Here is an 18,078-nt window from a genome sequence, read left to right as displayed (position 1 = left end):
GCACCAATATGGACCTCTTCTGGTCAGCTGGTCAGTTCCAAATTTTTGTCATAGACAGTGAACACTTCCAGTGGAGCATCTGTTTGTTGAAACATCTCAGTTGGTATTCCATCAATTCCTGGAGGCTTCCCCCCCCCCCCCCAATGCATTCAATGTAGCTTAGTCTTCTTCCTGAAATGCCATTGGTTCTTGATCACATATGATCTTTTTGATATGGATGAGCGAGCCCTGGTGGCAGAGTGATTGCATGTTGAGCTGCTAACTGCAATGTCAATTGTTTGAAACCACCTGGGGAGAAAGACAGGGCTTTCTACTCCCATTAAGAGTTAGTGTCTCAGAGACTCACAGGAACAGTTCTACCCTGTCTCACAGGGTTGCTGTGAGTTGCCATTCCCTTGATGGCCCTGGTGGTATAGTGGTTATACAGTGGATTTTAAAAATCATTTTATTAGGGGCTCATACAACTCTTATCACAATCCATACATACATCAATTGTGTAAAGCACATCTGTACGCTCGTTACCCTCATCATTCTCAAAACATTTGCTCTACACTTAAGCCCCTGGCATCAGGTCCTTGTTTTTTCCCCTCCTTCCCTGCTCCCCCCTCCCTCATGAACCCCTTGATAATTTATAAATTATTATTTTGTCATATCTTGCCCTGTCTGACATCTCCTTTCACCCTCCTTTCTGTTGTCCATCCCCCAAGAAGGAGGTCACATGTAGATCCCTGTAATCGGTTCCCTCTTTCCAGCCCACTCACTCTCTACCCTCCCAGTATCACCACTCACACCACTGGTCCTGAAGGGATCATCTGCCCTGGATCCCCTGTGCCTCCAGCTCCTATCTGTACCAGTGTACATCCTCTGGTCTAGCCAGACTTGCAAGATAGAATTTGGATCATGATAGTGGGGGAGGAAGCATTTAGGAACTAGAGGAAAGCTGTATTCTTCCTTGGTGCTACATCACACCTTGACTGGCTCATCTCCTCCCCCTCTGCAAGGGGATCTTCAGTGGCCTACAAATGGGCTTTGGGTCTCCACTCTGCACTCCCCCCCTCATTCACTATGGTAAGATTTTTTGTTGTGATGATGCCTTATACCTGATCCCTTCGACACATCGTGATCACACAGGCTGGTGTGCTTATTCCATGTGGGCTTTATTGCTTCTGAGCTAGATGACCGCTTGTTTACCTTCAAGCCTTTAAGACCCCAGATGCTATACATTTTGATAGCTGGGCACCATCAGCTTTCTTCGCCACATTTTGCTTATGCACCCATTTGTCTTCAGCGATTATATCATGGAGGTGAGCACACAATGATAAGAATTTTTGTTCTTTTATGTCTGATAACTGATCCCTTTGGCACCTCATGATCACACAGGCATGTGAGCTTTGTTGCTTCTGAGCTAGATGGCCGCTTGTTTACTTTCAAGCCTTTAAGACCCCAGAAGCTATCTCTTTTGATAACCAGGCACCATCAGCTTTCTTCACCACATTTGCTTATTCACCTGCTTTTTCTTCAGCAGTTGTGTCTGGAAGGTGAGCATCATAGAATGTCAATTTAATAGAGTAAAGTATTCTTGCCTTGAGGGAGTACTTAAGTGGAGGCCCAATATCCCTCATGCAGTGGATTTTTACCCACAGGGTCAGGAGTTCGAAATCACCAACTGCTCTTTGGTAGAAAGATGAGGCTTTCTGCTCCCATACAGAAGAGTTGCAGTCTCAGAAATACATGTGGGCAGTTGTAACTCTGCCATATAAGGTTGCTTGGGGTTGGAATTGACTTGATTCTAGTGAGTTATTTATTTTTCATATGGGTGAATGCTGACCAATTCTCTTGGTACAGCGACTCTGTATTCATCACATCTTCTTTTGATGCTTCTTCCAGATTTAATATTTGTCTATAGAATCCTCCGGTATTTCAACTCAGAGCTTGGATTTTTGTTCAGTTCTTTCAGCTTGAGAAATGCTGAATGTTCATGCCTTTTGTTTTTTAAACCCAGGTCTTTGTGCACTTCTTTACTTTTTTTTTTTTTTTTGCTCAAGCTGCTCTTTGAATTTCTCTGTTCATTCTTATGTCATAGTCCCCCCCCCCCCCAATAGTTTTAGCCACTCTGTGTTCAAGAACAAGTTTCAGAGTGTCTTTAGGCATCCATTTTGGTCCTTTCTTTCTCATTCATTTTTTTAAATGACCCTTTGCTTTTTTCATTTCTGACTTCCTTGATCCTAGAGGTCCCGTTGTCTGGTCATTAGCATTTAATGCATAACTTTGCTCACCTCAACAGCTCTAAGTCGGAAGGAATTCACTGTCACATTCTTGGGCATGTTTATAAGCTGTTACTCATTTAGAGACTGGGTCCATGTCACAAGAGAAGAACATGAATTTTCCTGATAACAAATTATTTCCCTAGTGATTGTGGGAGATGTTGAAGTAAGTTCAGTATAGGTACGTTTTTTTTACAATATGAAAAAAGAAAAACAGATATAATCTATTTGATGATGTGCTGAGAAATAAATAAATTTCTAGGCAGCTCTTCTTGAAACTTGACCTGACAAGATGTTTCTGGTCAGGTTGTTAATGAGTATTCCTTATAGTCTGTTATAAATCAAAGCACATATCCTTCACAAAGGGTAAATTTATAAGATTTTCAAAGCAGAACTTATAATAATAGTAACCAGATAAGGGTTTAAGGAAATGTAAGCTCTGTTCTTAAGCTGAATCAAGTTGGTCCTTGATTTATCTAGTCTTTTAATGCATGATTTGTTTGCCTGATAATTTTAGGGACTGGTTAACATAATAAGGTGATTATTATTCATTAATAAAGAGTTGAAAATCTGCTAAATGTCAAGCCACATCTCCATCTGTGTCCACAGTAGTATTTGTTTCTCCCTGTCTCCAATATCTATAATGTCTCTCTCAATTTATCCTTTTAATTGTATTGACCTTGAAAATTCAATGTCTTAAATAATTTTTTTTCTAAATTTTGTCATGCTCTAATAAGAATCTAGTTATCTAGAAATTGGTAATATGTGTGTGTGTATGTGTTGCTATGTAGTAATGCTGGTTGGCAGCCATATTAATTTTATTTCTAAAAATAAAATATTAATATAGACTTAGATTTAAAGCGAAGCTAGTTAAAGACATCTCATTTAAGTTAAATTTTTTATAATGGTCCATTTATAAAGTATTGGCTTTGATTATGAAGTAAAAGAGAAACTCTTCTTAAATTCAGATTTAAATGAAGAGAATAAACCCATAAGACTTGAAGTTATGACCACACCAGAGAAATAAGTGGCTTTTTGTCTTGCATAGGAAAAACTAAGTAATTAGAGTCAATAACCTTGGCCCAAGTAGCACAGTGGTAAAGCACTCAGCTGCTAACTAAAAAGTCAATGGTTGATTCCATAGATGAAAGATATGACAGTCTGCCTTGTTAAAGATTAGCAGTCTTGGAAACCTATGGGTCCGTTCTACTCTGTCCTATGGAGTGACTATGAGTTGCAATAGACTTGATACCAATGGAAACCTTGATCCTGGTTGTTTTCTTTGTATTAGTCAGATGATGAAGAATCGTTTGTCTACTCCTTCACTACACACCCCCATTTGGTCAGATTGATGGTAAAAGCACGCTCTGTTATATTAAAGATGTATTATTATTACAGTAATAATTATTATTTTATATGGTAGGCTTCCTTGAGGAGCCCCGATGGCTCAGTAGGTTAAGTATTGGGCTGGTATCTGCAAAGTTAGCAGTTCAAATCCACAGCTGCTCTGCGGGAGAAAGTTGCAGTTATCCATGTCTGTCCAATAGGGTTGTTATGAGCTCAAATCAACTTGACAGCAATGGAAGGCGTCTGTGGCATTTACAAATGGGAGAAATGCTTGGTTGTGACTAAAAGGCTGGTGGTTCAAGATCATCCAGTGGTGACTTGAAAGAAATGTTTGGCAACCCACTTCTGAAAAACCAGCCCTTAAAAACTCTGAGAGCCTTGCTATCAGGCAGAAAGCACTGAAAAGTTGATATAACTGACGCAGTTAGGCTAAGATGTAACACCTTATCATTTGAGCTCCCCTTTGACCCATTTTAAGTTTGCTTCTGTTTGTAATATGTTCTGCTTTTCAATTGGGGTTTTTCTGTTTTATTTTGTCATTGTTGAAAAACAATTTTGTCAGCTGATTATGTTATATATTTTATGTCTATTATACCCAGGATGGGTAAATCTATAGAGTCAGCAATTGGATTATTAATTACCTAGGGACATGGTAGGGGAGATTGTGGGGGAAAGGGAGAGAGCTAACAACAATGAGTACAAGAAGGAAGAAAATGTTCTAAAATGGATTGTAATGATGATTTTGAATATGATTGAACCATTGGTTTGTGTGACATGTGAATTATATGCCAACAATCACAACAACATAACCCCCTACCAAATGCAGTTTGCCTCTGACCTCCATGGGGTTTCCATGAGTTGGGGTTGACTTGACACTAACTGGTGGTCCTCAGGCTAAGTCATTGATATTTGCTTCTCCTTCTTAATAATATGTTTCTCAGAGGAGGAAACGGAGTTTCAGAGAGAGTATGTTAATTGTCCATTGTCCCCAGTTACACAATTATAAAGTAACAAAGCTGAAGTTCAAATGCAGGTAGGTCTGCCTGTCAAAATGGTGTACCAACCCAATGGGTTTGACTGGTTGAGACTCTATAGGCAAACAATTCCCAGGATCATTTTTATACCAGTTTCAGAACTACAGGTAGTGCCGAATGCATTTTCATCTCCAGGGCCACTTTGTCTCTGCTGCTCTGTAAGACACACTGTAGGTAGGGTCTTTTACATAATTCATGGAGCCCGTTGCAGAGTGAAAAGGCTGAGTTCCTTGTTCAAAACTTTCTAAGAATTTCATGATGATGACAGCAGAGCAGTAAGCTAAGTGGAACTCTCTGGAACTCGGCCCATCACATGCTCATGAAGCTGGTCTTCATGGCAAGGAATGCAAACACACTGAGAGGGTCTTGGGCAGGGCTGCCTATTGCATTCCTGTTTGGGGAGTGGGACGGAGTTTGGGAATGTCTTGTGAGCAGCTTCCCCTTCTCCAAAAGTCTTCTCCAGTACATGAAAAACTAAGAAATTTGTACCAGAGATTTCAAGTGTTCTATGCTCAAAATAAAACTTATTGCCAAAGAGTCAATTCTGATTCACAGTGACCTTGTAGAATGTAGGGCAAAATAGAATTGCCTCTTTTTCTATTTCTGAGGCTGTAAATCTTTTTTAAAATTAATTGAACAGTTTGATTGGCATATAATTCACAAATCATAAATTTATTAGTTTGATCATCTTATGAAGAGTTGTACAATCATCACTACAGTCAACTTTAGAAAAGTTTCCTCCTTCTTGTACTCATTATTATTAGCTCCCTATTCCTCTTGAACTTCCCCTGCCACCCTCAAGAAACCATTAATTAATTCAATTACTGCCTCTATAGTTTTCCTATTCTGGATTTCATATACAGAAAAGCATTTAAGAAAAAACTAACGACAATAACAAAATAAAACAGAGAAAAACCTCAAATGAAAAGAAAGCAGAAAATATTAAAAACTAGGACAAATTTAAAATTCATAAAAAGTAAGATCAAACGATAAAGTGTCAAATTTTAACCTAATTGTATCTGCAATAATCCACTTTCCAGTGCATTCTGCATGATGAGATTGCAAATCTTTCTGGGGGCAGAATGCCTCATCTTTCTCCCTGGAGCTAGCTAGTCATAGTCTAGACCCCAAATCCAAATACCCAACCCTGTTGTTGTTGAGTCCATTTCAATTTATGGTGACCCCTCCGTTGCAGACTGGAACTGAAGTGCCACAGGATTTCTTCACCATCATCTCTAGAAAGCAATCTACAGGCCTTTCCTCTAAGGCATGGCTGCATGAGTTTGAACTGTCTACCTTTCCAATAGTCTCCTAGAGCCACGTGGGCTTCAAATCCTGGTCTGTTGGTTTGGTCTGGTTTTGATGAGGTTTTAGTTATTTGTTAGGTTTTTACTTCTTTGCTATGAAATAAAAGCGATCAGGACATGGTCATTTATATATATATATATATATATATATATATATATATATATATATATATATATATATATATGCTTTTGTTTATAAAGTGAAATTTATCCAACATAATGAATTTCCTTTATCATGTTAGAATGTTATTTCTTATAAAGTGCTAATGATGGTAGACAGTAGTTGTTTTTAAAAGTTATTTTCACTTGTCAAATAAGAAGTTGGACATTACGAGACATGATTCCCACTATTTTATGGGAAAAATGCAAACACAGAAATTCATTTATACAAGGTAAAGAGGAACAGTGTCGCGTGGTGGGATGAGGTGAACGTCACAAGACCTGACTCCTTAATCTTACGTGATATCTTGGGTGGCCTCTTTCTGCTCTCAGCGCCCTGCCTTTGCCTCTAGTCTGAGGGGACGGGAGGAGAGGCTCGACTAGCCCTTTCCAGCTTCACCATTCTCCGGCCACTCTTGCCGGAGATATCTCCTCGCTAAACAACAGTGAGGGGTTGCCTCACAGACCTAATGCGTCCCACTCACCTGACTCATGGAGCAGCACAGTGGAGGCAATTTAAGGAAACCCGAAAACAGAAGAGCCACAAAAGCAACCCAACAGCTGCAGAATCGATGCTGCGACAAGCCCCTCTGAAAATGTACTATGGTATGCCATAACTGTTGGGATATGAATAGGAAAGCTCTATTTTGAAGTCCCATTGACTTAGTCACTTTATGTTTGCAGAACAAGGAATGAACATCTGCTTATTAAAATTTTTCTCTTTATTCATTCCTTTATATTTCACCATTCAACAAAATTTTAGGATATTTATTTACTTACTAACTTTTGCTTTCTCCATTAAATCCCCAACGCCATTTTGAGAAGGAAGCCCACAGATGACTCATTGTGTGCATTAAAAACATAAGATAAAATGATTTGCCATTGTAGTGTAGTTTCTTAGTTCCTGCCTTGCACATCACACGTATTCAGTCAACAGTAAATAATTTCAGTAAAAATGTACTTGCGTTGTGATTTTTGTCACCCTACACACATATGTACCAATTGTTCTCCTTTTCCCCCAAAGCTAAATTCGATGCATAGCTACTGTACTTTGCTTTGTGCCTCTGGAATTGTCAAAACAAGCAACGTCCTCTCCGGAACTCTGATCCAGGATCACCGTCAAAATGTTTTACAGCGATAACGCCAACCGCCTGTGAAACAGCTGTGCTTCTACGCTGCCCGAGTCATTTTCCTTCTTTCTTTTTGGCCCAATCCTGTGATTCATCATTCTGCTTTTAGAATACTTGCCTATTTTTAAATCCAGTCAAAGAAGGCAGCCACTGTTTAAAAGTAAACACACCACACATCAACTTCGGGTAGCTCTGTGAGCAGCTTCGCAGGCCCTGCAATTTCTGGCTGGCTGGGATGCCAGCGAAACCAGATGGCATCGAGGCATGAACTACAGGGCTGGCTTTCAGACTCGGTCGTCTCCTTACATCTGCGTCTGGTTTCCTTGTTTCCACTGCCATTTCCTGCTTGGGTTAATCCCACTTGATCCCTTCTTTCACAAAAGTCTTACTTTTATTTTGCTGTCTCTCTAAATCACCCCACACATGTTACATTTCTATGTTAATAAATTATACTTTCATTTCAGCTCAAGGAATCCAGTCCAAAGGCTTTATTTATCTGCAAAAAAATATTGGTCTGGTCACATATCTGTGCCTCCATATCAGGCTTACCCCAAATGGGCACGACCTCCCCTGGGAGGTGCTGGAGTGATCCAGGGGTCTGCAGAAGTAGATACCTACCCTCCACCCTGGATTATGGGCTATAATACAAAGCATTTTAATGCTAAGTAATTTTTTTTGTTTTTATTTTTTTTCTGACAAGGATGAGAGAGGTCAAATAGGTTGGGGAACCTGTGCTCCCCACGGTGATCTACTTGCTTCTGAAGGACGGCAGCCTTGAACACTGTGGAGCACTTGTCTCTGCACACATGGGGCCACTTGGAGTAGGAATCAAATGGACAGCAATTAAAAACACCACCACCAGAGGCTGTGATGACACATCATCATCTAGATTTCTAGAATGGCCGTATTAATGCTCAGTCATACTAGGTATTTCCTATGTCAAATAGAGTAGCTAGTATGACAGTAAAAAAGCAATAAAACAACAACAACAAAAGCCCAACCACAAACAAACAAACAAAACCTCCCCAAAACAACCAAGGGTCACTTTTCTTTCTTACTGGTAAGGCAGAAGGATTGTGCCTTCCTAGGGCGCTGGAGGGATTAAGTCTCCAGAAACCTTGAGTTGCATTGCTGGCTGTCGCCGAGATTTCTAAAATGTTCAGTTTGCTGCAGTACATTGCAGAAATGATTTCTCTTTCCAAAGTGTCTGTTCACTTATAATTGTTAGGATCGGGATGCCAAAGCATAATGTGTTCCCATTCACCTGTGCCAAATCAATCGGGCCTGGAACCCCCTGAGCTACAATAATCCTGATGTCTAGATTATTAAAATGCCAATGAAAAGTGCCCCAGACAAAAGCTGGTTTGAGGATCAACCGTGCCAAGTGACTATATCTGTCTCTAATCCAGTCCTTGACTGGGGCTGATTAAATGACTGTGGAGTTTACAGCTGCAGTAATTGCAAGAATTACTCACCTCTTCCGAGGATCCTTGGTGGTGTAATGGTTGAGTGTACAGTTGCCAACCATAAAGGTTTCGGCAGTTCAAAGCCACCATCGACTTTACAGGAGATAGACTTGGGAATCTGCTTCCATGAAGATTTCAGGCCAGGAAGCCTAAGGGTCTGTGCTGCTGAGTAGCTATGGGCCAGAAGGTATTGAGAACACCTGACTCCGTCAACAAGCGTCTGGGTAGGAAGAGGGCATAAGAGGCCCGTTGATTGCAGCTTGAGGTTTACTCCCAAGGCGGTTGGTTCTCCAGCCAGCGAAAGACTTCCGCTCTGCTGGCTCTGAGACAGCAAATAGACAGTGGCAGCAAACGCCTTCTGGCACAAGGACAAGTAGGCGATGGATTCAGGTTTGGTGATGTACTGTCATTTTCTTCAGCTACTTTTAGATGAGAACATGATTATATTACTTTGAGTAAAATATCCCCACGGTTACTTAAAGTCGTAGCTCTTGAGCTGTTTGGCTAAGGTTAATACTGTCTTCCTCTGAATGACCTTGCTGGTGATTATCGATGTCCCCAAAGAAACGCAATCAGCTTAGAAGCCGAGAGACCCTTGCTGACTGTATTTTATTGGCAAGTTGTGGCAGAAATAAGGTACTTGTTTCTGCATTCGGTATGGTCTGTTCCCTTCCTCTAGTTCAATAAGCGGTTTGCTTGTTTTAAAACGTTTCATTATGAATTGGTAGAGAGTTTACAGAGAAGACCATTAGGCTTACATTGAACAATTCATACACATGTTGTTTTGACTCATCCACTGCCATGTCGCCAGTGTGACATCACTTATGTCACCATCTCCCTGTATTTGGGGGTTCCCTTCTGCCCTCTTTCCTGACCCTGCCAACTCTGTCATTGAGTACAGACTGCCCTTTTGGTCTTGAATGGTTATTCTTCTGTCCCAGGGGCGAGTTTATTTCCAGACCTTCAGGGTGACTAACTAAGGGCCATTGTCTCGGGGGTCTCACCTGTGTCCATCTAACCAGTTAGAATGGTCTCTTTTATGATCTTATCAGTTAGCTTTTTTTCTTTCTTTTTTTACATTTTATTAGGGACTCATACAACTCTTATCACAATCCATACATATACATACATCAATTGTATAAAGCACATCCATACATTCCCTGCCCCAATCATTCTCAAGGCATTTGCTCTCCACTTAAGCCCCTTGCATCAGGTCCTCTTTTTTTTCCCCTCCCTCCCCTTTCCCCCCTCCCTCATGTGCCCTTGGTAATTTATACATCGTTATTTTGTCATATCTTGCCCTATCCGGAGTCTCCCTTCCCCCCTTCTCTGTCCCTCTCCCAGGGATCAGTTAACTTTTACAAATACATGTGATTATGGTGGTGAGAAGACGAACCTCATGATCCCCTCTTTGCTTATTAAAATAGAAAATATATTTTAAAGAATATTCTTTTAGCTTGCATTTTAGTCTTATTAGTTAGAGTCATATGTACTGGGCAAAGAGAGACTAGAAATGGATGTACCGGGAACTGTTCAGTCATATTCTGCCTAGAGGGACAGGGATTCTGAGGGCAGGGAGCTGCTATCTGGCACCAGAGCTGGGCTAGTGTGGTGCTCTAGAAGAGATATGAGGATGACACGGACAGCTTCTCTCAGGTTTCATCTGATGCTTTGAGAAGTGCATTTTTGATCCGACAACAAACACTTTGGTACTGCTGGTCAATTTACTTACTCAAGAGGCCTCTGTAATAGTGGCTGAGGAACTGAGTGGCAAAGGGCTATGGATTCTGCTTGTGGTTGGGAATGCTGCCTGTCACTGTCTGAGTCATTGCCTGCTACCCTTTCCAATGGGGAATGAGGCTCTGGTTTCCTGCCTTCTGGTGTCACTTTGTAGTAAGAGCAGAGAGCAAAACCATCAAAGCTTCCCATGCTTGAAGTCATTCAAAATAGAACTAATACATTGATTCTTTTCACTCATATGATGTTTCCGTCCCATTGAGATTGTTCTGGTCACCACATTAGCACCTTGTTAAAGCACTTTTCAGCATACCATGTTTTTTTTTGGTTTGGGCTGAAGTAGGAATATTGAAAGACAAGTAGTCCCTCTCACCACACCGGAGAGCTATCAGACTAAACATTTGAGGACTTTGACCTTTGTTTGCAGGCTGAGTAAGCTCGCCATGTTTCTCTTTGTACTGAAAATGAATAATAACATTCTCTCTATTCTCAACTGAAGTGACAAAAATGACTGAAGTTATAACTTGAATACCGAGGTGTGAGAGTAACTAAGGATGGTAACAGCAGGACAATTGTCATGAGAGAAAGGTCTCCCCAGTGAAGAGTCATTTTCTTTTCATTGTAGATGACGCGCCTGCTGAAGACACCATTCCTCCGGCCTTTCCAGAACTAGACCAGCAGCTACAGGTACGGATTTATTTAAAGTCTTTTTTACCACCTCAGTTTCACAAAGTATAGTGACCTGAGAGGTGATTAACACACAAGAGTCCTCAAACCCTGCATTTCCCAGACCTCCAAGGTCTTTGGGTGGCACAAACAGTTAATGTGGTCAGTTGACCTGTTTCCAAAAAGCAACCATCGAAAACCCTTTGGACCACAGAATTACTCTGATACATGTGAGGTGTCTATGAGTTGAAATCAACCACATCAACTGTGTGGTTGGTTTAAAGACAGGTTGAAGTCATTATGGAACATTCTGGGATGTCAAGAACGTACAATGCAAACTAATTCCTACTTTTAGGGAGTTCTGGCGTGACTTTAATCCTTGCTTTTTGGTGTGGATGCCTCTGGGCTAGTGTGGTTTGGCCCTGATTTGGGTTAATAACCTAGCAAGAAACTCCGCAGAAGAAACTTGCCATGATTGCCAAGAGTTGTGATTAATTTTATTTTCTTCACTCTCGTCCCCTCCCGCTGACAGCTTTTACTGGAATATAATTATTTATAGTTAAAACTTCTGAAAACTGATTTGACCCATGAGAAAAAATATTTTGCGTACATCGTTTATGGACGGTCTATTAAAAGATACCCCATTTTTAGTATGCAGAATGTTTTGAAAGGATTGACTTATGACATTTTAATTTTATTTAGATGATATATGATGATTACTGACAAAGATGGCTTTGGGAAGAGGTTGAGCTTAAAATACCTGGGTTTCTGGCCTTGGGCCAGCTGTTCACATGAGTGCTTAACTATGATCGCCGTTAGTTGAGTCCAGTAGGGAGGGGTCTTGAATCCTGTGTACAGACATTTGTTTTTCTCACCACCTCTTTCCTCGAAGAGAGTTTTGGGAATGGTCTGGAATCTCCAGTGTCTAACGACTCTATCTTACATGGAAGAGCTATTCCCATTTGTGAGCATCCCTGGTGTCCAGATGACTTCTGAGTTTGGAACCGTTGATGTGGAATAATTTTTGATAAGCCTGTCGAGAAGCAAGAATAAGCCTCTCTGCAAAATAAGATGCTACTCTTTTTGGTTCGTGCCTGCTATCATCATTCAGTAACAATCTGGAATAGGTCCAGCTTGAAAACCTATGGCTCCCCTGTTGAAGAGACCTCTAAAAACCAAGCCAGTAAAATTCTGGTTCATGGCCTCTTGGCCTCAATTAGTTCCAGTTCTCATCTCTATAGCAGACCTGGATCTTCTCAGAGCTTTCCAACAGGAAATCTGTCTGCCACACCATGTAGATTTGATGGAAGGCCATCTAGGAGGTAGCATTGTGGGTGTAACAGTCAGTGAACATGCTTGGATTCTAACAAAAGGCTGAGTTGACCCCTTTCCCAGAGGTGCCTTGGAAGAAGGACCTGAGGATCTACTCCTGAGAAATCAGCCACTGAAAACCTTATGAATCAGGGCGGTGGTCTAGAGAGACCCCCATTTCATAGGAGTAATAGTCCATAAAGCTAATGCTCTGCTTCCTATTTAAGTGGGTAGTGACTACTGAGGTCTTAAAAGCTTGTGAGTGAACCTCTAAGGTGGAACTATTGGCCTCTGCTCATCCAGAGAAAGAAGCAATGAAAATTTTTTATGTACAGAGGGAGCAGTCTACTCCATGGAGCAGGCTGGCTTGACAGCATCACGAGCTTTCATCACACAGTCACGGCTCTGGGATTTTACCCACTGTTACTGTTCTCTATGGAAGAATGAGTTAGGTCATAAAGGCCCTACTAAGTACCGTGTGGTTGACACTGTTTTCTGGAGGATGCACGGACTCTGAATCTCTCTATTCAAACTACCTAGTGAAAAAGTGGTGTTGCCACATGACTACTGTCAGCCCCACTCTGCATAACCTCTGCTTTACGTCTGATCAAGGCAGATTAAATGCCCACTGGGCAATGAGGTTCCCCGCCCCCCACTTGTCATATAATCCTTGCAAAAATTAGTTTAAGCCAGGTGTCTCATCCCCACTTTGCAGAAAAGAAACCTGAGGTCAGAATTTGGACCTGAGAATTTGGACCTCAGGTCAGAATTTGCTGCTTCAGAGTAGGAATGTAGACCAGGTTACTGATTCAAAGTTTAGGGAAAACGCTTTCCTTCACATATTGGTGGCATTGATGGGCAACCTAGATTACCTGGGTAGTGATGAAGACATCCTGGCCTCATTCACAGATTGCCATAATGACGTCATAAAGCAACCTTGTGAAATCTATTCCGAATCATGACACCCCTGGCATATTCTTTCGTGTATTTGCGGTTTATGAAACGCAGCTATAAAGTATCTAGTTGGTAGATACTCTTTCACAAATTTGACCCCCAAGATTTTTCCTTTGGTTTGCCAAGAATGTGGGCATGTTTGAGCCTGTAATCCATGATGCTTCTATTTTCACAGAAGCCAAAAAAAGCCTTGTGTAAGAATAGCAGTGACAGACATTTCTGTTGATGTCTCTATTGCTGCTAAATGCTAGGCAAGAGCACTCAGGGTAAGGTAGCTGTTAAAGTGAGTGTTTCTTTATAATGTTCATCTGGGGGCCCTAGCCCAGGGCGGGGGGTGTTGGAAGGTTTGTTCCTTTTCTGGGACTCGTTCTCTAAATCCTCCATGCCCATCAGAGGCAGTGTTTAGGCAGAACTAATTTAGACCATACAGTCAGAAGAAAGGAGATCCAATTCTATTTTCACTTCTAAGAACAGATGAAAGATCAGTACTTTTCTTTAGGCCTCAGTTTCCTTCTGAGATGACTGGCCCTGCTTTCCAATGTTAATAGTCCTGCAACTCAGGCCAGGTCCCAGCATATCTTTCAGCCTAACCATATTAAATTTGGTGGTGATGGTAGGTGTGTGGGGTGGTCTGGTCTGTGGACTTAGCTAAAGACAATCCCAAACTGTGCTATCAGGCCACTCTAATTGCATGTGAGTGCGGAACATGATTTTGTAATGAGGTAGACGACACACTAACCAGGAGATTGTCATGCGCATCCTAGCAGAAATGACAATAACTGAAGTGGCATTAGGTTGGCCTAATTTTGGCAATAGGTTGGCACCAGCATTAGGTTGGCCTAATTTTGGATTTCTCCCCAGCTAGTTTTGACCTTGTACACTTGTCACTTATCCATTGTGTCTGTTATTTGATGTCTAGGTGGCTCTGGCTCATGATGACCCTTTTGGATTGAATTGTGCTCCCCTCAAATAATGTTGTAAATCCAGCCTCTGTTGCTGCTAGCAGGTTTCCCCCTGTCAGTTCTGCGTCGTGGCGACCCTGTGCAGGATAGAAAAAGTGCTGCATCGTCCCGTGCCGTCCTCACGATTGCGGCTGTGCTTGAGCCCATTGCTGTAGTCTCTGTGTCCAGCCATCTCATTTAGGGTCTTTCTGATTTTTAGCTACCTTCTTCCAAACATGCTGCCCTTCTCCAGGGAGTGGTCCTTTCTGATAACGTCTCCAAAGTCCATGTGAGGCAGCCTTGAAATTTCACGTCTTAGGAATGTTCTGGCCGTACTTCTTCCAGGGCAATTTTGTGAATTCATGGTATATTTAATATCCTTTGCCAGCCACGTAATTCAAAAATATCAATTTTTCTTCAGCTTTCCTTATTAATTGTTTGGCTTTTATATGCATAAAAGGTGATGGGAAATGCCTTGTCTTGGGACAGTCACACCTTAGTCTTCAAAGGGATATCTTTACTATTTTACTACGTTAAAGAGATATTTTACAGTACAATGTCATTGAAATTTTTGACTGCTACTTCCATGAGTGTTGATTGTGGGTCCAAAGACAATGAATTCCTTGACAACTTCTATCTTTTCTTGTTGTTTATTGATCCAGTATGAAGATTTTTGTTTTCTTTATGTGGAGGTGTAGTCTGTACTGAAGGCTGTTGTCTTTGATCTTCATCAGTAAATACTTCAAGTCTTCTTTACTTTCAGCAAGCAAGATTGTGTCATCTGCATATCACAGGTTGTTAATGAGGATTCCTCCAATCCTAATGCTATATTCTTCATAGCGTTAAGCTGCTCACATTGTTTACCCAGTCAGTACACATGTGGAAGGAACACTGTCTGACTGCACAATGTGTGAGAGCACAGGACCGTGCTCCATGTCCTTCTGTGTACACAGGGTTGCTATGAGTTGGAGCAGACTCGATGTCTCCTGTGTTAGTCTGGGTGGACTGGAGAAACAAACCTATGGACACACATATGTGTATAAGGGAGAGGTTTATATACAAGAGCAATTGAACATTGGGAAAACACCCCAGCCCAGTCCAGATCAAGTCCATAGTCCAATATTAGCCCATATTTCTGATCTATAAAGTCTTCTTCAGACTCACAAAACACATGCAATGATGCCGAATGCAGAAGATCACAGGCCAGTGGGTAGAAAGTCTTTGGAAACAGTTTTACTGGAAACATCTCAGTGCTGGCAAGGGTCTCTCTGTGGCTTCTCTGGCTTCCAAGGTCTGGTTGTGTCCATGTGGCTTGTCTTCTGCAATATCTCCCAGGGAGTATCAGAGAGAGAGAGAGGTGTCTTCCACCTCCAAGGAGGAAGTTCCAGATTTCCCAGAATTCTCAGGAGAAGGCCATGCCCACAGAAGTCTCATTGGCTATCTCCAGATTGACAGTCTAGACTCCACCCAACACTCTTAATCCTTAAACTGATATTAGATTAGGTGACTACCACAGCACTTAACAGCAAACATATTGAATACATATGGCGGAAGGATACAGCTCTGACACACTTATTTTCTGATTTACCCTGTTTCATGTCAAATCTTGCTATATTTGAATGTCTACCTCTTGGCATATGTACAGGTTTTACACAAGCACATGTAAGTGTTCTGGAATTCCAATTATTTGCAATGTTATCTATAGTTTGTTAAGATGCACCTAGTAGATAGCCTTTGTGTAGTCAGGAAAACACAGCCAAACATCTTCCTGGAATTCTTTGCTTTCAGCCAACATTCCCCTGACAACCATGGTTATATCTCTTGTTCCATAGCGTCTTCTGAATCTGGCTTGAATTTTCTGGCAGTTCCCCGCCAAAGTTCTGCTGCAACTGTTTTTGAAATTACCTTCAGCAAAATTTTACTTTGTTATAGAAATGTTATTGTTAGACAATGGATCACTTTTCTTTGGAATGGCTCTCTTCTAGTCAGGAAGCTCTCTTCCAAATTTGTTGTCATAGATGATCGAGCAGTTCCAGCACTGCATCAGTTTGTTGAAACATCTAAATTGATAGTCTGTCAATGCATGTAACCTGAATTTTGCCAGTGCCTTGCCATGCAGCTTGGATTTCTTCCTACAGTACCACAAATTCTTGATCATATGTTATTTCGCGAATGGTTGAAGGTTACTTCTTTTGGGCACAGTGAATGCGTTTCCCTGCTATCATCTTCAGATGCTCCCTCCATCACTCAGCATTCTATCATAGAATCATTTGATGTTACAACTCCACATAAACCAGTAGTTTCCCCATCCCACTAATGGTGACCCCAAGCACTTCAGAGTTGAACCATGGGCCATCGAGTCTCTAATGGACTGCAATTTTTCAGAAGTACTGATGTATCTTTGGATGGATTCAAATCAACTGCCTTTCCATTTATAGCCAAGCCCTTAACTATCTGTACCATCTGGAGACTTATCTTAAGTCAATAAAATTGACAACTTTGCTCCAAGCGTGTAAAATGTACAAGATATGCAGTATAATTACTAAGCTGACAGACCATAATGGAGATACCATAGAAATATCAGATCTCTGAATTTTTTTTTTTGGAACCTCGGTGGCATAGTGGGTTATGTACTGGACTGCTAAGCCCAAGGTTGGCAGTCTGAGACCACCAGCCACTCCACAGGAGAAAGAAAGGCAGTCTGCTCCCATAAAGATTTATAGCTTTGGAAACCTGAGGGAACAGCTCTTCTCTGTCCTGAAGGGTCATTATGGGTCAAAATTAATTCTATGGCAATCAGTTTGAATTTGGCTTAAAATACTTAATTTTTCAGATTGCAAGAGTTTGAACAACATATTGGAGCCAGTATGGATTCAATATTTTCCTCTTAGAGCTTGCTAATTTTAGGATATTATTAACTCACTGCCATCCAGTTGATTCTGATTCAGCACAACGCTACAGAGGGTTTCTGAGATTGCACATTTAAAAAATCATTTTATTGGGGCTCATACAACTCTTATCACAATCCATACATGCACCCATTGTCTCAAGCTCATTTATTCATTTGTTGCCCTTGTCACTCTCAAAACATTTACTTTCTACTTGAGCCTTTAATATAAGCTCCTCATTTCCTCCCTCCCTCCCTGCTACCCCCTCCATCATGAACCCTTCCTAATTAATAAATTATTATTATTTTGTCAAATATTACATTGTCTGACGTCTGCCTTCACCCACTTTTCTGTTGCCCATCCCCCAGGGAGAAGGTTATATGTAGATCTTTGTAATCGGTTCCCCCTTTCTTCCCCACCTTCCCTCCACCCTCCAGGTTATTGTCACTCTCACCACTGGTCCTGGAGGGGTCATCTGTCCTGGATTCCCTGTGTTTCCCGTTGCTATCTGTACCAGTGTACATCCTCTGGTCTAGTCAGATTTGTAAGGTAGAATTGGGATCATGATAGTGGGGGAGGAAGCATTTAAGAACCAGAGGAAAGTTGTATGTTTCATCGTTACTAACCTGCACCCTGACTGGCTCAACTCTTCCCCCAAAATTTTATGGGAGCAAATGGTCTTATTTTGTCTCCTACTCAGTCACTGCTGGGTTTGAACCTCTGGCTTTGAATTTATCTGCCCAACACCTAGCCCACAGTACCACAGGGCTCTTTAAGACACAAAGGGCAACATAAATTTGAACTGGACATCCACACATCCCCACAATAAAGTTAGCATCAGGAATCAAGGAATGAACACAAAGCCTGCTCAGTG

The 18,078-nt window shown here is 41.4% G+C and overlaps 1 protein-coding gene across 1 annotated transcript in view; it reads left to right on the top strand.

The window, feature by feature from the left end:
• Positions 1-18,078, top strand: part of MAP3K7CL (MAP3K7 C-terminal like) — a 58,686-nt gene that overhangs the window by 15,247 nt on the left and 25,361 nt on the right. Inside the window, exon 3 of the mRNA XM_075543403.1 lies at positions 11,070-11,131. Within this exon, the coding sequence (XP_075399518.1) occupies positions 11,070-11,131 (62 nt within the window). The remainder of the gene's footprint in view (positions 1-11,069; positions 11,132-18,078) is intronic.

The sequence above is a fragment of the Tenrec ecaudatus genome, chromosome 2 (assembly GCF_050624435.1).
Source record: "Tenrec ecaudatus isolate mTenEca1 chromosome 2, mTenEca1.hap1, whole genome shotgun sequence".
NCBI lineage: Eukaryota > Metazoa > Chordata > Mammalia > Afrosoricida > Tenrecidae > Tenrec > Tenrec ecaudatus.
This window is presented reverse-complemented; position numbering and strand designations above follow the sequence as displayed.